Source organism: Helianthus annuus, chromosome 9 (assembly GCF_002127325.2).
Source record: "Helianthus annuus cultivar XRQ/B chromosome 9, HanXRQr2.0-SUNRISE, whole genome shotgun sequence".
NCBI lineage: Eukaryota > Viridiplantae > Streptophyta > Magnoliopsida > Asterales > Asteraceae > Helianthus > Helianthus annuus.
Genome location: NC_035441.2, coordinates 137310005 through 137337332, shown reverse-complemented (window position 1 = coordinate 137337332; position 27328 = coordinate 137310005). Strand labels below are relative to the sequence as shown.

Sequence of the window (27328 nt, the reverse complement as noted above, 5' to 3'; positions counted from 1 at the left end):
AGTCACTCCATTATCACTTATTAACTTTTCCAAAAAGTTATAAGTTGTTTTGAAAAGCTAAACCCAAATCCGTTTTGACTTTTATCTTGTCAAATTCAAAAGATATCGCATCCGATTACAACTCTCGCACGAAACAATGTCAAACTGATGTCTATAATTGTTTTTGCATGATCGAAATTCGCCAAGAACATGAAGCAACCGATCTAATGACATCAAATACAGCAGTTGTAGTTGAAGTTGACTTAAGTTGAGGAAGATTTGACCCCAGTGACAGTTGGTGGTTTGGTGAACCAGGTTGTGTACAGGAACTGCTTGTTGGGACCCACATGATTGCATATCTGCTTAAGTTTCTGCCTCTGTTTCATCCATCTCAATACAGTCTTCATCTGTGTTTTGCTGGTCAAATCTTTTATACCAACTTCCTGCAACATGTTTATAATCATAAGGTTGTATTACAGAAATACTTTAACGGGATCAAACTTTGTTGTATACTGAACGGACAAAAACTAAAGTCACCTGAACGCGTTCCCATGTTTGAGCGACACTGAGAGGACCGTGTTCTTTTAGGATTTCAAAAATAGCCCGTGTGATGGTTTGATTCTGCTCGGGTCGAAATCTAGGCTCTAATGCTTTCATTGCTGGTTTTGGTTTTGTACCAAGATATTTTACTGCTGTGGTAAACATGATGCCTTGGATGAAATTCTACAATCCTGCAATGATCATTTATCAAGTGAAAGTGCTACTTTAAGTAACTATTTTACGTGTGTTTTAAAAGGGTAAATATGACATAATGAAATATAGAACTATAGAAGGATAAGAAACAAAGAACCCTTTATTATAACGAACTCACAGTTATAGAGCAACAACCATTTGACTGATGCAACCCTTTATTTTCGCTCAGTAGTGTCTGGTATGTAGTTTTCGTATAGAATTTTTTAGGTATATACGTTTTCGACCCCCGGTCAGAAATCTCAAGCTTCGCCACTACATGTTGCTCAGTTTTTTCTTTTAACCATACTTGGTTTTTTGTTGCATGCTAACCATGGTTCTTACAGAAATACAATTCAGATATACCATTGCGATCTCAAACACTCTCATGGTTAGGGACCGACCAAACCGAAGCAGCCAGCTGGTTTGGTCAGTTTGAGATCCAAACGGTTCAGCTTTCATGGTTTCACGGTTCAGTCTGGTTTGGAACTTGGAACTGACCATTAAACCTTTATTATTTATATAAAACTTTTTTCCGTTTTTGATATTTGTAATTGTGGGTTAACTGAGCCGATTTAGTTGGTCGCTTACTGACCAAACCTGAGCATGACCACCCCTACTCATTTACTCATGGTTATAAAAAAATCCCCAATAAGCAGATTAGTAGTTTTAATAAGCAATTTCAAGCAAAGAATACATGATTTCCTGAGAATGCATATAGCAAAAAAGAAAGAAAATTCACTATTATAAAAAAATGAGTCTTGCGTGATCAAGGTTTAATTTGTAAAAAAGAAATGGATTTAAAGCAGTCATAATAGCATCCAAGAAACACTGAATAAGGAGAATACTCAATTCACAGTAAGGGTATAAACAGTTAAACACAATCCCGAACTAATCCTAGAAAGAAGGAAACGTAAGTGAAGGCAAACAAGCAGTAAATCAAGATTAAAAGCGATAGATGACCTGTAGAAAGAAACCCTTGATTGAGCCGTTCTTTCCGTTTTGATTGCAAATACCAGTCAGTCTGCTCGGCTTGTTTATTTGGGAGGACCCTTTGCGGTTGTGTGCCAAATTTTACTTTCACTCATCCATACGTTTTAAACTAGTTGATGCCCCGCCCGCGTTGCGGGGCGATAGTCAAATAATTTTTAACCAATTAAAAAAACAGTACTATAGTTTTGTTAGAAAGGAAAAGTAAAACGACGACAAGATCGTAATTAGCAGGGGTAAATTCGTAATTTTTAGCTAGGAGAAAACCATAATTTTATTTTTAACTGGGGAAAAACGTAATTTTGAATTGAGGGTGCAAGCGTAATTTTGAACCGAGGGGAAAATCGTAATTTTTAGCTGGAGGCAAAAACATATTTTTAGTTTGAGCCGGGGGCAAAAACGTAAATTTAAAGTGAGTGTAAAATAATAAACTGATGTAAAAGCGTAATTTTGAGGCGGGGGGTAAAATCGTAATATTTGAACCGAGGGCATATTCTTAATTTTTAGCTGGGAGCAACAGGTTACTTACTTTTTTAACTTGTGGCGAAAACGTAATTTTAAACTGGGGGCAAAAACGTAATTTTAAAATGGATAAAAAATAATAAACTTGTTGATCCAATGGTGTATTACCGGCCGTCCATTCCGACCAATGGCAGGGAAACACTATTCCCTGCCATGGTAAATGTAGATGTAGGAAATTGGGAATTAAAAATCTCACATGCTAAAATTTATTCTTACATAGTGAACCGACAAAGGCTATGTCAGTAGTGAGCTGAGAAAACTTTTACAAGGAACATATAATTCAATATCAGGAAATTATTGATAAATACAAGACAATGGAATTCGTGGATTTAGGTTGGCTTTGAATTTGAAATGTTATTTAGTGTTTCGCCAATTTGTAATGACGATATGTTGGGTGCATAAATCAAAACCTTGGCGTTCTTGTACGATGTATCTCTCCATCTCTTTAACTTATGAGGTGGTGGTGTGATTATGAATTTATGATGATGTAAGTCTATGTAACAACTCAGCCGCCCTACTAGAATATGTGACAATTTGTAATGATGAAAAGTTTGAGTTAAGGTAACTAGTTGATAAAGCAAAAGCAAAATAAGCTTGATCTTCTTTCATGTTCTGAACACATACCGACTGCGTTTTCGTTAACTCACATGGTTGGTAATCAATAGAAAATAGTTCGTTAGGACTCAAACAAACGACCAGTTAATAAACATAAAGTAAAAGCAAAATAAGCTTTATCTTATTTCATGTTTTGAACACATACTGACTGCGTTTTCGTCAATTCCACATACACTAATTAAAAAAATGGTTAATTGTATACGGGTCGTATAACGTTATACGGGCCGTATACAAGACATAAACAGCGCTCGTATATTAAGTATACGAGTGAATAAAAAAATAATAAACGTTGTATACGACCCGTATAACATTATACGGGCCGTATACAATCAAAAATGATTGTATAATATGCTATACGACCACATATCCACCATACGACCTCAAATTTCACTAAAATTCTCTTGATTTTCTCTTGGATCGTTATTGGATATCGTTCTTCGGCGTTCGTGACGTTTTCTTCTCGTTCTTCTATAACGATACGTTTCTAAGCCTCGTTCCTAGAATAGACTTTCAGATTACGTAACTTGTTAGATTATGGTATCATATAGTGTAACACTCATCTTATAATACTATTGTTTAATCATAAAATAACGGGCTTTTTAAAACGAAATACACAGCTAACAAAAACTTAGTTAATAAACTAAGATATACTTCATTATAGCATTTGAATATAGTCAACTAACTAGATTAAAATATTCAACGTTTAGAAGTGTTTACAAAACAACATGGTTTGAACTAGATTAGATTATCGCGGAAGCATTCAAAACTTGTGTTCTGTTCTTGATTTCCTTGCTTGATCAACATCCATAACGAAACGAGCATTACCTTGGGTCAAAACCACATCAATTATTACTTTTGACATCATAATATCAAATAAACTCAAGTTCTATTGCTAAACAACGAAAAACAAACAAAATCAAAATTTTATTTCAAACCGACCGTAGGTTACGGTTTGCCAAGCTCAAAACAGGACTGCCAGACTGTGAGCCACGGTTCAGAACCGTGGCCTACGGTTCGCCCAGCTTAAAGCAGAACTACCAGACTGTGAGCCACGGTTCAGAACCGTGACCCACGGTGCGCCCAGCTCAAAGCAGAACTGCCAGACTGTGAGCCACGGTTCAGAACCGTGACCCACGGTTTGCCCAGCTCAGCCTTCTTTATTTTTTACTTTTTTATTTTTTAATTCCTCATAACTTTTTATTTACATATCCGTTGTAGCCGATTCTTTTTCCTATATGTCCGTATTAAGATTACGGATCCAACCATATAAATTTCACTTAACGAAACCCGGATTGTGAACGAATGGCCCACAAAATCCTTGTTTCGATTATTCGACCCGTTAACTATGTGTGCAAATTTTTCGCCAATTTATTCTTTTGCATTCTAATCTTATTTACCCATTCCCGGGCTTGAAATTCTTGGCGTATCCGTACCATTACATGGCTTAACGCTTGTATTCGAATTTCATGCTTGTTTTTTTTTTATAAATTCAAGCATTGCCACTTTATGCAATTCTTGCAACTAGTTTCTACCATTCGACCCGATAACACGGATTCATAACCTTAACTTAGTATAACCATTCATTACTAAAATTGCTATCTAGCACCAGCGCAATATGAGGCTTTTAAATCTTTACGCGTAAGAATCGATATAAGGACATAGTTTTGACCCGTTTGGTTGACGAGTGAAAATCCTCACTTTAATGTCAAGCCAACTTTTTCTAACCAATATTTTGACCCGTTTGAATGTCGAATGGGCTTCGCCACTTAAATGACACGTCAAACGCATATACTACATTATGACACCATTAACAAGCTAAAACCAAACGTTTATACGTAATGTAACGGGACCAAAGTCACGTACCTTTAGAGCAATCCTTTCAAATGCATATCGCCACTAGCTTGTCCGCTTGGCGTCCCGGTTTCCTTGCCTATAGAGTTCAACCATAGTTGTTTAGAACCCTCTTATAGCATATAACACATAATTTTCCACACTAGTCAAATATGCATTTTTAGTCGGGTTTTTAACATTTATCTTCTCTTAAGCATTACATCAAACACCTAATGAGCATGATTTCATACAATTAAAAAACAAGTTCTTAACTAACTATTTAGCCAAGATTTAAGCATCCTTTCTCAAGTTCATGTAAATTTTTCATATCAACAAGTTAGAATTCACTCCATACAGCTCAAATACACTAAGTTATCAATGATAATCCTAGTGTTTAACATACTTCTACAAAACCCACTTGACACATGAGTGTAGGATCATGAATTCACAATTATAAGCATCAATTCAACAAGTAAATGGCTAGTGTTTACTCCTAGACATAATTTCATTCTTAATTTCATCCAAACAATGATCATGCAAGCTCAGATTCGAATTTCATGAGTTCATCTAAAATTTAAGATGGAACCAAATAGTGAAATTTTACATACCTTATGATCCCTTCGCCGAGGTGATCACTAATCTATATTCAGATTTCGATTTGGACTTGATTTGAGCCTTCAATTTGTGAGTTTTGTAAGAGTTAGGGTTTGAAGGGGAACTTCCTGGTCGCCCCCTGTGTTTAGTCGAACCAGAACACACACTTAGTGTGTGTTTTGGTTTTTTTTGTTTTATTTAATAAAAACCATTTTCGGTTTTGTCGCTTTTGGCCCCTCAATTTTCCTCAAATTTTATATAGTGTGATTTAACCAAGTTCCCTTATTATTACTTGGCTTGTGATTAACTAGGTTATTCATTCCTAGTCACTTTATCCTGGTTATAACCGACATTTAATTTATAATATAAAAATTTACATTTTCGGGGTGTTACAAGTCTACCCCCCTTAAAAAGGTTTCGTCCCCGAAACCTTCTTTACGTAGTTCATTGGTTAGACCAACGAACCTAGTTTCATTTTCATGACATTCATTCTTTTTGGTAAAGATTTATCATTCGTATTGACATGGGTGTCTTTTATGTATAAGTCCTCATGGACCTTAGCTTTCGTCTTATATTTCTTATTTTTGTCGTCTTTTTGTCCCAATTAACAATCCACCGCTCAATAGTATGGGTTCGCCAACATGTTTACTCCATACTAACCCCATATTGACCAGTGTTTTGTATTAATCACAACAACATTTTGACTTCGGATGGTCTTATTGGCTAGACTGATTAGTCACCATTTTACCTCATACCTCGTTATTCTTATTCTGGTATACTATATTGCCGTCATCGGCCCTTTGCGCACTTATAATTTCACATCTAGTAACTCATATTACAACGTGGTTGTATTCTATATCACCTCTTATAACAATGATCGCATCGCATCACGTCATGTTTAAGTTTTTATAAACCTTTCATTAACAAAATCTTCTTTCTAAAGTATCGTTTTACACCTATCGGTGTAAAGACCTATATCTTCTGATTTGTCTCATAATATTCATAATTGTTAAACATTGTTTCTTACTAAAACTAAATTTTAATTTAACGTTTTCCTCTTTAACACATGTTATTTAATCGTATCAAGAATTTGACGACAAGAATCATTTTTTCCTCCACGTTTTACCCAAGTGACCCGTAGGTTCTTTTGCTTAGTCTCGTAGGCTATTTTATTAGACCTTCGCCTTTTTAAGGTGAGATCCTATAGTTTGTTTCTTTGCATTTGTGACCCGAGGGTCATTTTGGTCCCGTAACCCTTATATTGTTTATCACCCGAAGGTTATAGCGATCCCGTACATCATCTTCTACTCGTGTCTTTATTTAATTGTATATACATATATACATATGGCGTCTAGGCACCCCCTTTTTATGTTTAGAATAATTTATTTTCGCTTTTGAAACTTGTTTGACCTTGACCGTAGTCTAAGGCTACACTCATTTTCTTTCGGATTATCTTTCCGACTCTATGACTTCTTACATCGTTTTTCGTGTCGATTTATCCCACTTATTCCATTATTTGGTTTATGCCCCTACTTCCTTTCAACCCGTTACCCGGGTTCTTTATCTTGATGGTTTTAACACTTCGGTTTCATTGGTTTGCATTTTCCCTTCCATGCTCTTTTACGACCTATCACATAGATTCAGTAATATTTCGCACTTTCACTATTCGGTTTGCGCTTACTTGGAATATCAAGTATTATACTTTATTCAGCCCGTCCAACATTGAAATAGTTGAACATAACTATCGAAATTTCTGTTTTGCAAAATTTTATCGTCTTCTTAGTCATAACTCTTAATCCAAGTCTTTTGACTTTTAATCCGCGTTCTCGTCTATTGGTTTACATATATATCTGATAACCTACCTATCAAGTGGGTATTTTACCGAAATTATTCTCATAGCAACCGTTCCGGCATGCATTAAGACTTTGTTCCTCGATTTATTTGGTCGTATTTAGCGAAATCCATCGCTTTTACTTAACCAAGTCTTTTAGTCATTCATTCATCTCGTTTATCTTGTTTGTGTGAATTCCATCACTTATGACAGTCAACTTTGTCCTTATGCCTTGACATTCTAAATTGTCGATTTCGATTTTTTTTGTTTACTTTGATTCGAACACCATATTTCTTTTGTTAGTGACCCCTAGATCCATCTCTTTTATCAATATCCCGTGGGTTTATTTCTTAAGCTTTATTTGGTAAAATCACTGCTATTGTTATACGGCTTTTGGGGTTTTACCCGCTTTTGTTCCAACACTTTTAATATGTTTATTTTACTAGTCTTTTATTCAATCACACTCATCAATGTGATCATCGTTCTTCCTCATAAGTGTTTTATTGTTAACATGCTACTTGGGTATCTACCCATACCCGAGTTTTTAAATCCATATTTATTGATATTTCATTATCTATAGCTGCGAATAATACGCATTATCCATTTAGCTTCTCTCTCGAGGACATTCCTATGCGAATCTTAATCTCTAAATTTTTAACCTTAATCCAATGTTACAATAACAAAATTAATTCATTTCATGTTATTGTTTCATATCTCTGTATGGCATTTATCCACATCGTTTGTTGTCATAAACGATGTTTCTACACGTTTCATTTGGTTTGGCTTAGTCTATAACTATGCCCTTGTCATCTATTACTATTGTAAATTTCCGGGTTCGGGTGTTATTACACTCCTTCCCAATACATCAGTTATTCACTTTATTAAGTTCCCGGGTTCGAGTGTATGCGCACTCCTTCCCACGGCAAAATTTATCATGATTACTTTCGCCTCAGTTTCACATGCTCACCATTGTTTATTTTCTTATGCTTATATATATTTTTTTTACATAATTCACCCGTTTCACTACTCATGTATGCCCCTACGCAACTATTGTTCACACCAGTATTGAATAAAATCTATGGTGAAATTAAATTTGTAATAACATACCTGAAACGGCATCAGGTTCAGCTTTAGCCTCTGCGGCTGTCATGTGGGAAGACCTTGCCTTCTCTTTCAGGGTATCAGACTTTGCGTCAACTGTATCTTCGGTTCCAACCAATTCCGGGCATTCAGACCTTCTATGTCCCGGGTTATAACACTTATAACACACTAACACCTTCCCTGGGCAATTTGCAACCACATGTCCCACTTCTCTACAAATAAGACATGGTTTGTTTCTAAGGTAGCATTTGCCCCTGTGGGTTTTTCCACAAATTTTACACTGAGGCGACCCCCTTCTTGTAACTCCATTCTAAGTAGCCTTATTAGGCTTTGATTTCTTTACGGGACTTGGGTTCACATCCAACACTCTCTCGTCAACTTTTTCTTGTAAGAGACTGTCCTTTAATTCATTTATCATATCATCCACCACTAGCGAGATTGTGGTTTGTAGTCTCTCGACAAACTGCGGTAGACTGGCTGCTACTGCCTTTCCGACTTCCTCGGAAATTTTAGTTTCCATCTCTTTAGTTAATTGAGATGCTAATTCGCCCCTGGTTACACCGGGCATTTCTTTCTTCTGTTTGGTGACTATCGGCACCGTATTATTATCGCCTTCATCAGTCATCTTGAGTCTGAAATGTTTATGCTAATTATTAAACATTTTATTTTTATAACATATGCATCATTCGCTTTGGTTTAGCCAAGTTCATCACTTGCTTAAACCATTCATGTGCACTTTCCGGGTTTGAGTGTGTTAACACGCTCTTCCCGTACACATCAAATCGAATTCCTTTTTCTAATATTTTAATAAAATCTACTAAATGACTAATTCTTACCGGATGTTTGATCAAACTTGAACCGAACACACCTTGTTAATAACATTGAGCTCTGATTACCAACTTGTAACACTCATCTTATAATACTATTGTTTAATCATAAAATAACGGGCTTTTTAAAACAAAATACACAGCTAACAAAAACTTAGTTAATAAACTAAGATGTACTTCATTATAGCATTTGAACATAGTCAACTAACTAGATTAAAATATTCAACGTTTAGAAGTGTTTACAAAACAACATGGTTTGAACTAGATTAGATTATCGCGGAAGCATTCAAAACTTATGTTCGGTTCTTGATTTCCTTGCTTGATCAACATCCATAACGAAACGAGCATTACCTAGGGTCAAAACCACATCAATTATTAGTTTTGACATCATAATATCAAATAAATTCAAGTTCTATTGGTAAACAACGAAAAACAAACAAAATCAAAATTTTATTTCAAACCGACCGTAGGTTACGGTTTGCCAAGCTCAAAACAGGACTGCCTGACTGTGAGCCACGGTTCACCCAGCTCAAAGCAGAACTGCCAGGCTGTGAGCCACGGTTCAGAACCGTGAGCCACGGTTCACCCAGCTCAAAGCAGAACTGCCAGGTTGTGAGCCACGGTTCAGAACCGTGACCCACGGTTTGCCCAGCTCAGCCTTCTTTATTTTTTTTTATTTTTTAATTCCTTATAACTTTTTATTTACATATCCGTTTTAGCTGATTCTTTTTCCTATATGTCCGTATTAAGATTATCGATCTAACCATAAAAAATTTCACTTAACGAAACCCGGATTGTGAAAGAATGGCCCACAAAATCCTTGTTTCGATTATTCGACCCGTTAACTATGTGTGCAAATTTTTCGCCAATTTATTCTTTTGCATTCTAATCTTATTTACCCATTACCCGGGCTTGAAATTCTTGGCGTATCCGTACCATTACATGGCTTAACGCTCGTATTCAAATTTCATGCTTGTTTTTTTTTTATAAATTCAAGCATTGCCACTTTATGCAATTCTTGCAACTAGTTTCTACCATTCGACCCGATAACACAGATTCATAACCTTAACTTAGTATAACCGTTCATTACTAAAATTGCTATCTAGCACTAGCGCAATATGAGGCTTTCAAATCTTTACGTGTAAGAATCGATATAAGGACATAGTTTTGACCCGTTTGGTTGACGAGTGAAAATCCTCACTTTAATGTCAAGCGAACTATTTCTAACCAATATTTTGACCCGTTTGAATGTCGAGTGGGCTTCGCCACTTAAATGACAAGTCAAACGCATATACTACATTATGTCACCATTAACAATCTAAAACCAAACGTTTATACGTAATGTAACGGGACCAAAGTCACGTACCTTTAGAGCAATCCTTTAAACCAAACGTTTCTCAAGTTCATGTAAATTTTTCATATCAACAAGTTAGAATTCACTCCATAAAGCTCAAATACACTAAGTTATCAATGATAATCCTAGTGTTTAACATACTTCTACAAAACCCACTTGACACATGAGTGTAGGATCATGAATTCACAATTATAAGCATCAATTCAACAAGTAAATGGCTAGGGTTTACTCCTAGACATAATTTCATTCTTAATTTCATCCAAACAATGATCATGCAAGCTCAGATTCGAATTTCATGCGTTCATCTAAAATTTAAGATGGAACCAAATAGTGAAATTTCACATACCTTATGATCCCTTCACCGAGGTGATCACTAATCTATATTCAGATTTCGATTTGGACTTGATTTGAGCCTTCAATTTGTGAGTTTTGTAAAAGTTAGGGTTTGAAGGGGAACTTCCTGGTCGCCCCCTGTGTTTAGTCGAACCAGAACACACACTTAGTGTGTGTTTTGGTTTTTGTTGTTTTATTTAATAAAAACCATTTTCAATTTTGTCGCTTTTGGCCCCTCAATTTTCCTCAAATTTTATATAGTGTGATTTAACCAAGTTTCCTTATTATTACTTGGCTTGTGATTAACTAGGTTATTCATTCATAGTCACTTTATCTTGGTTATAACCGACATTTAATTTATAATATAAAAATTTATATTTTCGTGGTGTTACAGCTGGCGCTGCACCACCATCACCACCACCAACGTCGTAGCTGCTTTACATGGTTGTAAAACAAGGTTTCCAAGGCCGAGTACTCCCCGAGTAGTCGCTACAAGGTAGGTCGCCGAGACGACTTTCTCTAACTCCGCCTAATTACTCAGAATCGATCAAATGTGGTCAAACTCGGCCAAAATCGGATCTAGTTGGTCAATTCGGGCCGAGTTTGACCTATAAAAAAATAAAACATAATTTATATGACTATCATATTAAATAATGAATATCGTTTTCATGTATTCTGTTATAAATATTAGTAAATTTATGTTATTAGACACATATTTAATTTCTGGAAACTAATTTCTTTATAATTTAACATGTCCGAGTACTCTCCGCCTATGCGAGTACTCTCAACTCCCCGGTCGACTGACTAGGGAGCGCCTAGCGACTTTTGCAACCATGGCTGCTTATTATATTTTGGTTTTGTAGTTTTACATCTGAAACATTGTAAATATTTATCTTTTGTTGTTTTAGATGTAAGACATTGTAAATATTAATCTTATGTTTACATTTTATCTTGCTTGTTTAATAATTGTTATCGTATTGTTTATCATATGCACGTGTTTTGCTTATTCGATATATATAAAAAATAATACTATTGTAACATAGACGTTTTACAAACTCGTAACATAATCCGATATATCTAAATAATACTGCAAATGCTATCTAAACAATTATTAAAACTTATTAAAGGGTTGTTCGGTTTTACAAAAAAACTTATATATGGGTCGTATAACATTATACGACCCGTATACATATGTTAAAAACCCAAAATCTGATCAAACCTCACAAAAATATACACATTAGGTCGTATAACATTATATTACTCGTATACAATTGTTATACGACTCGTATAATGTTATAACACCCGTATACATGTAAAATAAAAAAAAAATTCCACTGCATTTATTTATGTGCAACAACATTCTATACGGGCCGTATAAGGTTATACGGCCTGTATACATTAGGGATGTGAAAGTAAGAAAATAGAGATGTGAGAACAATGGCTGCCTTTAAATTTCATGTTAAGTTTTTTTGTGTGATCTCACTTCTCATTTGTTACTTGGATAATCACTTGATTTAATGGACGTTATTTTTACCGGTTAAGATCATACAAAATGACAGAAATAGCCTTATTATTATAGGAGTTGACTTATAATACAAAGGATTAAAAATAAGAAGTGTAAGAAGCCACTTGAAAGTGACAAGCATCCTAGGAGAAACATAAATAAATGCCCCAAAAAATCAAAGAAAAAAAATCACATACAGATAACCAAGAGGTTGAGCCTATGCAATTCAAATGAGCGACTTTGGGTTTTGAATCTTGTTGTTTATATAGTACTAGGTTATCACCCGGGAACTTCCCGGGCAGGAAAAATTAATTTATATTAATCGAATTATGTCACGAAATAAAATAAAAACACATGTTTTCAAAACCAACTGGAAAAAAAGATAGATGCACGGTACCCCTAACCGCGGAAGTGATCCCACTTTCCAAGCTAACGAACCGGATATATTGATCTAACCGTTCTCCAAAACATGTATGTTGTGTTCACCCTTATATTACATTTCATCCACAATACTTTTTTCTTTGAACCAATAACCAAAACTCTGCAACTTCTCCAGAACATATTCTATTTGTTCACTAAATTTGCATTGTCCAAAAAAGTCATGACTAAGTAGTTGGCTCAATAGTTGTAACTTTTACATAAAATACTATTCAAAGAACTAATCACCAGCCCATCTCGTAAATATACTGTAATAATAGCCGAGTAAGTTAAGTACCTAAAACCATCAACGTTAAATTTATTCATCATGTGGATAGAAGACACCACTCTTTTATACACATATATAGTATATTATCTTATTGCAACAAGTACATAAAATACGAGTATATAAAGAAAATTCATGTGTTCAAGGTTATTTTTCAGCAATCATAGCTAACGTAAATGATCCTGGGAACTACATTATAGTTGTTAGAACATGCCAAAAAATCACTTCGTCATGTGTACAGGTGCTTAACATGATCTTAATCAGATTCTTACCCAACCCGTTTTGAAATGTTACCCGATTCGCTTATATTGATATGATAAAGATTAGTTTTTGAGTCATTTAAAAGATGAAAATAATATCTGGAAATTCACCCGTTTAAGGTGAGCCAATACTTCTGTAGAGCCATTGTCAAAACAATGTCAAATAGAATATAATTTTCAATCCACAAATTCGAGTTATAAAGATCTCAAAATTTGTAGCTCAACCCACCAATTTAGCAAATAAACCTTTAAAACGAAGTTATGAAGCTAAACAAAGTTCCATGAGCTATGGACCATACATGGTATCCAAACATTGGCGCGTTGTCGATTTTACCTATAACCAGTTATCGAAACTGACCCAAAACCACATACCAAGCCTAACTCGAAGCAACCTGAAAAACTGAGTACATAAAAACAGAATTTCACGACATACCCAAACACAATTAAGTGTAAAAAAAACTACCAAAAGTTATAAACACGGATCATAAGCAATCAATAAGCTTATAAGTCTCTTACAAGTTCACAACCCATGTTTAAGTTTATGCAAAGTTTATAACTTTTCTATATCCAAGACATTTAATATGTCAATACTTTTTTGTATGCTTTTATTTATTTTAAAATCAAAGATTATATCCTCAAACAGTAAACCAATAATCTTATCTCATAATTGATATAGGATTATCAGTGAATGTCCTCACAGATTAAAAAAAAAACAAATCGTTATACTTAAAAAATATACATGATTAATAACTAATAAAATAAAACAACCGTGGGTACCACGGGTGATAACCTAGTATAAAAATACACCATAAGATGACACTACAATTGCCATAATTTATGGTAGAGGACACTTAAGATCAAGTTATTAGTCATAGAAGCTTATAAATCACATGATTTGAATCTTTTAACTTGGTAAGTCTAAAATTCTACAATAATAAAAGGATAATGGTAATTTAAATTCACCGGAATTGCAATTTCTTTTGCTCAAAATTGGTTATTCGTTGTGGCCTCAAATAAGACTATGGCTGCAATAGTGAAACAACAAATATGCAATCTCTTTTGCATCATGACAGCCTCCCAACGACGTAAGAGAATACGGGTTGCCCTGGTAAGAGAAGAACATATCTAAGTGAAGATGAAAAAAATGAAAGCCAATTGAAATGGTAGAAATTACTGTTTAAATTTCATAAAAATACCCCAAGTTCATAAAAATTAAAGTATAATGTTACCTTACAAAAATGTTGAAGACCCTACTTCACTTCATGGTCATTATCAATATGTGTACGCAGAAAAATAATGTTATTCATTACATAAACTACATCAACATAATTAAGAATAAGATCCTAAGAAGACCACACCTATGGATATTAATCATGCTGATATTTTACAAAAGAAAAAGATATATCTAGCAGAGCAAATTACAAATAAACCTAAAAGAATCACAACAGTTGGAATACAATTTCGGTTAATAAAGCCAATAGCAGGTTTCCACGCTGTTCGATTCAAATAAAACCACACATTAATAAACATCAATCCGGGGGGAGGAAGATTGAGGGGATGGCATCCCGTTGTCGATTTTACCTATAATCAGTTATCGAAACTGACCCGAAACCACATACCAAGCCTAACCCGAAGCAACCTGAAAGCTGAGTACACAAAAAACTGAATTTCAAGACATACCCAAACCCAATTAAGTGTAAAAAAAACTACCAAAAGTTGAACCCGATTCGGGTTACTTTCATTTTCCTTTTCCTTTTATTCCTTTTAAATATGGCCTAATAACAAATCTATGCCAAAACAATAGCATGATAACTTTACCTCTATTGGATTAGTCATCCCATCTACCTCGTAGTTTTGCAACAATGGTTGCCATCCATCAAACGGATCTTCATAAGCGTAACTATTGGTTTACATAATTGGTAGATTTGGTCAGAACCGACTCGACTGATTGAGTTGAACTAAAGGGGTCGGGTTGGTGGGTCGACCCGTTTAACCCGATTATATTATATTTTATTTTTTTACAATATGATTTATGTCATCAATTATATTGGGTGAGTGTTCTATGCCATAATTATAACATAAAATAAGAAATTGACATTAAACTTTATAATTAAAATGCAATTGTATTACATACATTTGTGTTTTTTTAGTAAGACTTTAACTTTCATATGTTATTTTACAAAAAAAATAAAATAAAATAAAATAAAATCCGGTTGACCGGCCCATGTTCTGGTCAACCCAAGAATATTCGTGTTCAGGTTCATATGTATACACGATTTTCGGGTTCGGGTCATGTTCGGGTTTGTTAAAAAATTTCGAGTCCAGGTTGAACCCGCCAACCCACAAACACGACCCGTTTAGCACCCCTAATATTTAGGGTAGAGGAAGATTAGCTAACCGACTACATTATTAACTAAAGAACACATAATTTAACTTAAAACCAAAAAAGTCTAATATTGATTTCAGATCAAATAATTAACTTATCTCAGTAAGATCTATCTGTTTTGTCAAAAATAAAAGTTTTGGATGTTTTATGGATATAAGTTACACTTCAGGCGATTTTCGACTCATTCGACCCGTTTCCTTTTTAGCTAATTATTTCTGTTGTACCCATTAATAAAGCATAACTCAAATTAAACTATTAAACTCTTTGTCATAAATGGGTCAAAGTTGCCACGTCCTTAATGAAGCGACACGTTATACGAAACAACTTACCTTATGATTTATTCATGTTGCGTCTCATGAGCATATACCAGCATCTCTGATGCCTTCTCACTTGCAGTCCCCACCATTAGTAAGCCTATGCTAATGCCCGCAGCTTCACCTGCAACAGCACTGTCATTGTAGAGGACACTTTTTATCTCATCGTATATATCTTCATCAGCGGTCCTTAAAGCTGCCAAGCCAAGGCCTAAGCAAGCACCATGCTGAACCACCTGAACCAACCAACATACAGAATAAACATAACAAATATATATACACAAACATATACCAGTCAAAATCATTTGAGAATCTGAAAACTTATAAGAGATATGTGAGCCAAACAAATCCATTATCTTTTAGCAATGTTATGAGTTATGAATGCGCTCAAATACGTAAAATTGTAAATCAAAGTTACAACATTAGTAATACAGAGAGAGAGTCTTTCATAACAAAATCAAACTTGGGTAGAGAACTGCAAGAGCCACATTAACCGCATAATCCCCTCTCTCAAGTCTTATCTGGCCATCACTATGTACATATGCTTATGCAGTTCTCTACTTAGAATTGGTTCTTTACACACACATACCTACACTACATGCATGTGTGCATGTATGTGTATGTTAAATACACACATATATAACCATATATATGTGTGTGTGTGTACATACATATATATGTACATATGTGTGGGCTCGCTTAGGATCCTATGAGAATCTAAATAATCATGAAAAGCAAAACGACAAATTAACTTTGTTAAATTGACCCAAAATTCCACATATTAGCACATTAACAAAACTATGGATTGAAGTTAGAAATTAGTGGATCAGTTTTCTACTCTGCTTAAATCCACATTTCATCCTGAAATTTTATGTGAATCATGATTAGATGCCTCTTGAAAATCGCTGAGATTTTTTGAAAAAAAAATAGTAGAGCATCAGGTAGAGTAAGTTTTGTGCATCATTTTTTTCCAAATTGTGATGCACGAAAGGGCTTAACATTGAAATTATGCATCACATATAGATAAGTTTTTTTTCTAAAAAAGTTTTTCAGAAGCAAAGAGCCCTGAATATACAAATATATGTGTGTGAAGAAGTTTATGGTATAAAAAATGTTAGTAGACAATTACCTTCACATTGGTACACCTAACCCGGCTGTTGCACCGAATTTAGCCCAGTTTGTGGCTCTGCTCAACCAATCCTATAATCATACGCCAAGTAGAAGATAATGATAAGACTTAGAACTGCTAATAAAACTTGGAGTATCCAAAATACGAATCGGAAGCACAAAATTACCAAGAAGATAATCAACAGAAACGCAAGTTGTAACAGTCGAGAATCATCAAAAACCCCAAATCCATGAACAAACACAGATAGTAGATGAATGTTAGTAAATCAAACATCGTGGTGTCGAATAAAATCTGCGTTGAACATTGAAAATCAAATGAAAATCACATGCAGTGGCGTAGATTACTTAATTTCAAACTTACCTTGAGGGTTTGGCATCGATTGTTCAAAGATGCGAGTTAGGGTTTTCATACCAAAAAAAGGATAGAGTCAAAGAACATACAGATTCGTTACTCTTAAGGCTACCACCACCACCGTCACCATACTCTTACACATGGAGTTAATTTGAAGATCAAGAACATACCTGTAGTGGTTGATCGATATCTTAATCCTTATTCAGTGATGGCGGCGATGACTGATGTAGAAGAGGAAGGAAGGGGAGGCTAGGGTTTAGAACATGGATTACAAAAAAGCGTGTTTTAGAAGGTATTTATAGCCGGGTCAAAACCCAGATCCCTTGTCTGTCCATGTTAAGAAAAAAAGACCCGAATTTGGAGCCAAAACCAAATTCTAGAGTGCCTATGGTGATGCCACATCATTTTCCAAGCCCTTATATCATGACACATCAACCCTTATTTATCATGTTTATATATATATATAGATATAGATTAACATTGATATGTTTGATGCTTTGGTTTTCTGCTTTGTGTGCAATATCTGGCTCTGGTTGTTGTACTTTGTGTTGGTTTGGCTTCTGTTTTATTGCAGTTATGGTTGGTTTAAGTTTGATTAATTATGCTTCCACCACAACACAAAAAGACTCTAATACCGGTTTACTAAGAATGTGAATGGGGAAAAAGATGCTATAATTGTTGATGGGGAAAAGTTTTCCAACATAAAAGTTACTTAAAATTGTCTTTCAAAGAAAATTACTTAAAATTAATAATATAATAAGTATTAAATAAAATAAATGCGTTATCAAATTATAATATTATAAATAAAATTCTATAGGCTGATCTGGCATGTTATTAAAGCTTCCTAGATGTGGTTTAGGAGGAAAAATTTTCGGGTTTTTTTTTTCTTTAGTGAAGCCCCATATGAGCTACCCGACTCGTATACGTTATTCGGATCCTATTTAATCCACAAAATTACACGCTCTACTTTTTTTGAGTTCCCTTAGAAACCCTAATTTTTATTTCCATTGTTCTGCCGTTCACTCCATTTCGCAAGGAACAAGACCTCCTAACCACCAAGAATCACATCAACAATCAACCTAATATTGCATGTGTTTACTTAAAACTCTAATGGGTTAACCGTAGCCTTAGGCAAACATAATGAGCAATTAAGAAGACAAAATGGTTGGACGGAGAAGATATCAGATTGGTATCGTCGAAGAAGTGATGACTGGAGGGGCGTGCCGTGAAAGCTACAAATGAGAGAAGGTGTCTTTTATAAGAGAAGCATATGTACCACACCACAAAACAAGGCACAATACCAATAATCACAAAAAGTAAGCAAAACATAATATACAAAACCAAAATGCACAACCATATTGCATATTAATACTCAACAAATATAAAAAATAATAATAGTAACAAAGTCTACTTGATATTTGGAAAACAAAATCTACCAAAAAACTTGTGACTCCTCTTTTCATTTTGGTGGAGACTTACAAGTTGATGGCCTCATTTAATTAGTTGTGTTCTTTCACTATCTAAATTAAAAATTTATTCTTTTACTTTGAAACATTTATGAAAATCCATTCAAAGTTCAATTTCTCCTTCTCTATTTTTTTAACCACAACTAACTACGTGTCAACCATCATGACACCAAACGTTGTGGCCAAGGTCGACTATTCGACCATCGCCAGCCCCTTGGCTCTCCCAGATGCACGGAAACCCAACCTCCACCCGCCCAAAGACACGACAGTGGAATAATCGGTGAAACCTCGCCTCCCATCGAAGACGAACCGACGCCACCCGTATTCACCCTTCACTTCACCTAGATGCCGCAGAAAATAATGGGGAGAGTAAGAGTTGAACTTGGGTCACAAGGAACACCAAATTTTCCCCCAACACTCCACCACTACCTCATTGGCTCTCCTCTCTCTATTATCTACATAATTTAAATTTCAATTTTAGTGAATTATGTAAACCAGAAGTACAGAATTAAAACCTTCAACTTCAAATTTTATAAAATTCCAAAGAATTGAACGTACGTTAGTAAAGACCAATGTAAATATGATTGTACGTTAATTTTAGTGACCTATGTAACACAATTAACCAAAAAGAAACAAAACTCATTACTTTTGTTTCTTTAAACTATTAATCTCTCATGATGATCTTGAAAAAAGGTTTAACTCCTATAAAAAAAGAGTGACCCATCACTTTACTCCCTTGCATAAGATTACCATTTACCAACATAAGAGAGCATGTCTAGACGAAAGACTTCATACTTATATTTGGTAAAACCTAATAGTACTCTAATCAACACATGATACGGACACAACCAAGTAATGACGGATCTAGAAAATCCTTATAGGGATAACGTTTCAAAAAAAGGGTAACTAAATTGAAAAAAACGCCAAAAAAACGTAAATAATTTACACTGCCGCCGGAGCGTCAAGGGGTAGCGGAGGCTACCCCTTATTATAAGGTACGTCCGCCACTACAAGCAAGAGTCAATTGTTACTAATCGCGTCCCCAATAAGTACGTCACTGATACACACCTATGAGATAAAGGTGGTGACATGATACAAGAAACCAATTAGTTTAACTCAAGGTAAGGTCAAAACGCTCACCTTTAATGTGTGTAGTTTGCAACAACCGTGTCATTTTCAACATATCTAATTGGTGGATAACCTAGTATAAAGAAATTAATGATGAAAGAAGAGAAGGGTTGGCATCAGAGAGAAGAGATTGTTAGGTTAGCTAAGGAGACTGCCTGATAACTGCTTGGGTCTCAAAGCATCAGTGTAGAAAGACCAAACCCTTTGAATAAAAAAGTAATAATTACAGGCAAGTCATCATTAGCTACCAAACGAAACTCTCTCTTATCGTGTTACATACCCTTAGCTCAAGTTGTGAAGGCTAAAACGGCAAGTTCTTATGATTCACGGAGGTCATATTTATATTCTATAGCCAAGTGATGAGAATATAGCCAAAATAATTTAATAAAATTCGGGCATTTGTTTGTATTAAAGTGGCATGTTTTAAGACTGTATTGGGTTTTCACTTTTCAATACTTGGTAAAGACATCCCTCCAATGAGTATGCAAAGTCAACTCATCCTTTGAACAAAAAATATTAAAATCAAGATGATTAAAAGAATAATATATTAAAATCAATACTTGGTACACACACTTTCCGTAAAGATGAAAGAATATAACTATAGAGGGTTATGATCTTTTTAGGCAGAAGCAAGCAATACCATTGGCGATCGATTAACAAAATCGAACAAAGTGGTAGAATATTGATCAAGAAAACCAGGATCCGTTAATGAAGGGCCAATAATGTATTAATCCTTTTAGTTTTATTTTTTTATTTAACTCTTTTAAGTAATTTTTGTGATATTTTTACATTAAACTTTTATTGGTATAAACGTTTTAACCCTTTACTTGTGAATTTCCATGATGATTTTACTATTTTATGTTACCTGCTAAATGCTTAAATAGTGATCACTGATTACTGAGTGTTATATATAGTGTAATCTGTAATGAATGCCCTTTATGTTTTTCCATAAATGCTTAATGACAACTATTAAAAGATAGAACCCATAATGTTTTTCCATGATGATTTGTACTGTCTTCTAAGGTAATTAGCTAATGTAAAGTTATAGCTATAACTTTTGAAAATATAAAAGGCCAAAATAGAATGTTGGTACCACAATGTTTAGGACCAGAGTTGACCTTAGGTGTGAGTCACATTGTATTCTTGTATTTGTTATGAAACTAGCCTAATAGCAAAAGAATATGAAAGAATAACAAGAATAAAGAGATTCATATTATTGATTGAGGTGTGTATTTTACAAAAGAATACAATAAACATATATAGGAGAGGAAGTCTTGGAGAAGAAGCCAATCTATTTAAGGAGTTGATAACCACATAATAAAATATATTTATAACACTCCCCCTTAATTATCAGCTTCATACTCTTTGAGATGTTGCATCGTTAAAAACATTGCCAGGAAAACCTAGTGGGACAAAACCTCAGCTAAGGGAAAAAAAGTGCAGTGCGTAATTTCTTCTCATAATACTTCTGGATTATGTATGTTGCCTCATTAAAAACCTTACTAAGAAAACCCAGTGGGAGAAAACTTAGTCAAGGGAAAAAGAGTGCAACTTGAATAAAGCTCCCCCTCATTTTAATATGTATACTTTAATTGACGTGTGTCCATCTTCCTTGAAAGTCAAACAACTCTTTTGTAGCCAATGATTTGTCGTTTGATCCCTTAATGTGTAATCCTTTATGTTGAGCAATGTTGTATAATCTTCTAACGAGACTTTATGTGCCTCCTTCCGAAAAATATCATATGTCCACGACTGTGTTTTGTTACATTCCTGCACTACAAGACTAACCAAACTTGTTTTGATGGGTTAGTAAAATATAATCAAATATCGTTTATACCTGAAATCTTTCTTTGAACTCATTCAAATGTCTCTTCGCTTGACAAAGGTTATATCATGATAATAAGCTCAAGTGAAAGATATTATAACCATATATAACTAGCAAAACATATTAATTCACTTATGCATTTAACGATGGTACTTCTAGAATGAGAATCTCTACTTTGGTAGGAGATTATAATGGGCATTTCTTATAACAAATGACTTAACAACCTTTAACATACTTTAAGGTTCAACAATGTCTATAGTAAAATATCCAAACATCATCTTCTAGATGTACTTGAAGGATTGGTAAAATATAATTACATATATACTCAAACTGCACCGTGCCAAGGTCATTCAAAAATTCTCCCTCTAAAAGCTCGACAATTTCTCTCGATGATGTCTAGACATCATTACTGTAAATTGAGATTATAGTGAACTTTTAAAAGTAGAATGTTGATAGAACATGGCTAATTTAATCAAACTTATATCCTTCTTTATCCGAATATCTCGAGTTGTACAACACTCGTCTCGACTATTTAGTCCATACGTATTTTGTCAATTTCATATAATACGTTCTTGAGGTTTTGACATCATTAATACTTCTACCATTATCAATCCATGAGGGAATTTTTTCTATCTTATCCAAATATGCATGCGATTTCACTCTTAAGAAGTTTTGCTACATAAATTTGTCCATTTAACACATAGATATGTATATCATATGCAAGATGTCATGGACAATTGCTTTTATCTCCAAAATCCATATTGTACCATGCATGTACACTATTTATTGAGATATCACAATCATCGGGTACAAATTTTCTATGTATGTTTCTTGGTGCACAAGTATTACATCATTAAGATGTTTCAATTAACCTTTTAAACACTCAATTGCTTTAGAAACTCATCATGAGTTCCAATATGTAAAATAATCATAACCTATTCAAATCTGAATATGTATAGATGATCACATTGTTTTCGAAAACTTACTTTACATCTTACATAATTTAATCCTTCGGGACTTTCATGTAAACTTTCAGTATCAAGTGATACATAACATTCATAAGACGCATATCAAAACTCTCTTTATATTACCAGACTAATAAAATATTGGAAAGTCAATGCACCCACCACTGGAGAATACGTCTTCTCATAATCAATCATAGGTCTTTGCGAAAATTCTTGTGCCACCAATTTTTCCTTATATCACTCAATTTGATTTTCACATAATTCGCATAAAAGACCCGTTTATATCAAACATATTTTACAACTTCAGTTGTATGGACTGTTGGTACAGAGACTTTCCATGCCATTAGAGAATTCAACTTTACCTTATTTGCATCTTTCCATTATGGCAAATCATTTCTCATAGGCAGATCTTAAATTTTGATCCTTATCATTTCAAGCGCTATATTATATACAAAAGTATGACGACGTCGATTTGTTTCAATTCCATATATTTCATAGACATGATACAATATAATGAGATCTCTTTATTTTCAGGTACCTGGGGTTCTTCTTGAACCATCATTATCGTCATTAATTGTCGATGCCGGTAACCTCTAATGACCAACACCACGATGTCGGATCTCTTTCGTTCACTTTCCTCTCTTTCTCTCTCTGTGGATTGATCTGGTGCGGCGGCGGGAGACGAAGTCACGACGGCGTTTGGTGGCTGTTTTGTAGATGAAGGTAGGGAGAGGAAGGTTTAGAGAGAGAGACGGTTTGGATTTTTTTAGAAGAAGGGGGTGGGGTGGGGTGGGGATGGGTTGTAATATATTATTAATTGTTTAATAATTAATTGTGGGCCTAACTAATATTTTATATGATTAATCAGATTTCTCTTTTATTTTAGTAAAAACAAGGGTAATTTTGTCATTTTAAATGGACTTAACGGAGAAAACTAATCGCCATTCACTTTAGGGACTATCCGAGTAACAAACGAGTAAACCACAAGGAGTATACACGTAATTTCCAAAAGTTGGGGACTATATAGAAGTGTACAAATCGGTTTGTTTTCTAAAAATCGGTCCGGTTTTTAACAGGACCGGTTATTTACGTGTCGGAAAAAAACCGGTTTTAAAAAAAACCGGTTTTAAAAAAACCGGTTTGGTTTTTGAACCGGTTTTTCAAGAATGGAACCCAAACTGGTATAACCTATTCGGTTTATAACCAGTTTTTGAATGGAACCCAAACTGGTATAACCTGTTCTGTTTATAACCGGTTTTTGCCAAGAAAACCTGTTTTTAACCGGTTTTTTAAAACCGGTTTTAATTTTTAAACCGGTTTCGAAGATCAAGATCCCTAACCGTTTCTCCAGCTTTAAAAGTGTTGTAAATCATTTTTACCCTAAACACTTTATTTAAAGACGGATCATTGTGATTTATTTATTCTAACACAATAGAGCTATAACATTAATCATGAGTCACCACCCATTACTTCTATAGGCAAAAGATCAAATACAAATAATCTTAACATACTAAACATACAAATTGAAGGAAAACTAAAAAAGACAAGGTGGCATTTTTGTAATTACTACCAACTATCAAAGTTACAACCAAAAATACCTAAAAAAACACATATTTTTTTAACATCTTTTATTAAAAAATCGCTACATTTCGTTAGCAAAAAAAAAAAAAAAAAAAATTTTTTTTGCCTGCTACTAAAAGTAGCAATTTTTTAATAAAAATGTTAAAAAAATAAAATAAAATAATTTGTGTGGTTTTTTTTTTATTTTTTTAGATTTTTTTAGGTTTTTTAGGGGTTTAGTTTTTAGCATTTTAGCTTGGGTGGGGAGGTTAGGTTTTTTTTAGGTTTTTGGGGGTGGGGGTTTAGGTTTTTTTAGGTTTTTGGGGGTGGGGGGAGGTGGGGGTTTAGGTTTTTTTTGGGGGGTGGGGGGAGTGGTTAGGTTTTTTTAGGTATATTTGTAGAGTAACTTATTGATAATTACAAAAATGCCACCTTGTCTTTTTGAGTTTTCCTTCAATTTGTATGTTTAGTATGTTAAGATTATTTGTACAACAACTTTACCCTACTTCTATAACCATCGTCATATATACATGTACCACATCAAATCAATAGTTGCTTCTTCAACTTTTAATCTTCTCCGTCTTCCCCTTTTCTCCATGCTCATCACTTAACCCGTGTAAGCTAGCATCACGGCCTCCAGTCTCTTTAACGATACCACCGCCACCCACAGGGGTGATATCAGGTTGGTTTAGGTTGGTGCCAGAAACACCAAACCCTAAACCAACCCCGGTGGTATCCCTGAAGTCATAATGACATCCTGCGCCACCCGTGGCATGACCTACGTTGGTGCCCAACCCCTGACGGCCGTTGTCGAGTGTTGTGTGAAGTGGGTTGCCGTATTCGTCGGTTTGCCGGACTAGGTTGGCGTGTTTGTTGCCACCCTCCATTTTAGTTTTTACACTGAACAAGTACAACTAATGACCGACATGTTTTGTTGTAGATAAGAACCTTATTATTATAAGTAGACAAGAGAGGAGACGTGGATTCCGTACGGCATCGGAATAGTTATGTGGTAGGTGATAAATATGGGTTGTTTTTATTAAAATCGTGTGAAGGTACATGTCATTATAGAATGGAACACGTGTTATTTTTTAAGGTGATTTATCATCAAGATTACCTAGTGAAAGTGGTGAGGTGTGAAAACACGATTGAGGAGTCTAAATGTGTGAAAACTCTATTGGAAACCATGACTCATTCTTTGACAAAATCAATTTATTTAAATATTTTTGTTTGTATGATTGGCGATATATCATAATTTTTGGATCTAGTGTAGTGAATCTATTTTGATACATTATATTCAAGCAGAACCTTTTTACCTAAGCCTACTTCACATGAACAAATTTTGAATGGTATCTAACCCGACCAGAGACGGCCGTTTTTTCGAATAGTAACGGAACTAGAAGAAAAATTCAGTGGTATCCTAAAAAACCTTTTATCTATGAGAATTCGATGGCCCCCAAAGGGCTTTGTGCGACTAATAAAAATGGACTCTTTAAATTTTCTTTTACTTAGGATCATCTCTGAGAATTTGAAAACCCTTAGGGACCTTATGCGGCTAGTAATGTTTAATGGCAGGTAAAGTAATAAATAAACAAAGTGAAGAAAAAAAAAACACAAATAAGTAATGTTTACTGTCCGGTAGAACACTATTAACCGGTGAAAAATAGTAGACTACTAATTAAATTTGACTTCTGACATTTGCAAAATAGTACCGCCAATGTTTTAAAAACCGGTTTTTAAATTAAACCGGATTAGTCTAAAAAATGGTTCAACCGGTTGTACCAGATTGTACCGAGCGGTTTAACCGGGTTGACTAATTAACTCTATAATTTCATAAATTACAACATCAACTCAAAAGTTAATCTAAAAATGCATGATTACATATTAAAAGATAATCTAAAAACTAATCCATAATTAAAAAATAATCCAAAAAATAATTGAAAATCATTCAACTTTTCAACAAAAAGATGATATTCACTATCATCGTTATCCTCATCAACAAGAGGATAACTATTTTCGTTTCATACAATATTAAATAAGAAGTTTTAGTTACGAATAATTATAATATATAAAAATTACGTAAGATAACTAACATATGTAATAAAAATAAGTAACAACCCAAACTAAAATAACCTTGGGCCGGTACCGGTATTACGTTTCAAATCGGTATACCGGATTTTACCGCCGGTACAAACCTTATGCCGTTTCACTTATTTACCGGGGTGTTTCGTACCGGATTTACATCTGCAAACGGTAATACCGGTATAACCGGGCGGTATTTACCGGTTTTTAAAACACTGAGTACCGCGATGTATGGTTAATGCTAGTAATTATGTTTAACATGTTCTTACCTTTTTTTTTTTGAACGGCAAGCACACTTTATATATATATAAAGAGCCAGCAAGAAGCTGGGAAAACAAAACATGGATGGAAAAAACAACAAGAAAAACGACAACAAAACGAATTACATCAAGTCAATAATATCAAAATACTTCCATTTTTCCCAGCTAATCGAACCGAGGTTGGACCGGTTGGATATCCACATAAACGCGTCTTCTTTTATCTGCTCCACTGTTTTAGCTATAGGAATAAACTGCCCTTCAAACACCTTCTCGTTCCTGGCTTTCCAAATCCTCCACATTTATTGTCTAAATGCCATATTGTTATATTAACTTTAAATATAACTTCATATTCTTCCTTCTTTAACAATATGTGCCACCTACAAGTTCCTTCTCAGAAATTTTCGTTTCCATCAAATGTCAAATTTCATTTCGTTTTATTTTCACAAACACTTAGAGGTATCCTAACATTGGTTTAGGGGTATCCTAGACAAATAAAACAGAACATTAAAAGAAAAATTATACTTCGCCAAGAAAGTTGAGCCGTAGCCCATGCTACGGCTCATTATACATTGGTTCCGCCCTTATTTCCGAGCTTAATAACCAATACAAGATATACTACTAAAAACTCATCTATACAATATGATCATATCATGATGCTTGCAAGATGATAATGATGTGCAATCAAGGGAA

At 34.5% G+C, this 27328-nt stretch overlaps 1 protein-coding gene and 3 long non-coding RNA genes across 5 annotated transcripts; all 4 read right to left on the bottom strand.

Annotated features, from left to right (window-relative positions):
- Positions 1-56: 56 nt before the first annotated feature.
- On the bottom strand, positions 57-1801 carry LOC110878862. Its single transcript, XM_022127243.2, has 3 exons — positions 1672-1801; positions 517-710; positions 57-422 (listed from the first exon to the last, which is right to left on the bottom strand). Exons 2-3 carry the CDS (start codon positions 682-684, stop codon positions 243-245), a joined length of 348 nt encoding a protein of 115 aa, XP_021982935.1. The 5' UTR covers positions 685-710; positions 1672-1801; the 3' UTR covers positions 57-242.
- A 1692-nt stretch (positions 1802-3493) lies between these two features.
- LOC110874724 lies at positions 3494-5414 on the bottom strand. Its single transcript, XR_002556168.2, has 3 exons — positions 5274-5414; positions 4699-4765; positions 3494-3660 (listed from the first exon to the last, which is right to left on the bottom strand). It is a non-coding gene; the product is annotated as an uncharacterized LOC110874724 (long non-coding RNA).
- A 3762-nt stretch (positions 5415-9176) lies between these two features.
- On the bottom strand, positions 9177-12719 carry LOC118482125. Its single transcript, XR_004867362.1, has 2 exons — positions 12607-12719; positions 9177-9369 (listed from the first exon to the last, which is right to left on the bottom strand). It is a non-coding gene; the product is annotated as an uncharacterized LOC118482125 (long non-coding RNA).
- Positions 12720-14072: 1353 nt separating this feature from the next.
- Positions 14073-17616, bottom strand: LOC110878863. 2 transcript variants are annotated; one of them, XR_004867361.1, is made up of 6 exons: positions 17168-17616; positions 17002-17072; positions 15888-16108; positions 14991-15072; positions 14754-14818; positions 14073-14665 (listed from the first exon to the last, which is right to left on the bottom strand). It is a non-coding gene; the product is annotated as an uncharacterized LOC110878863 (long non-coding RNA). The 2 variants fall into 2 exon arrangements; XR_002558255.2 differs by having other exon boundaries at positions 14097-14818.
- Between the last annotated feature and the right edge of the window lie 9712 nt (positions 17617-27328).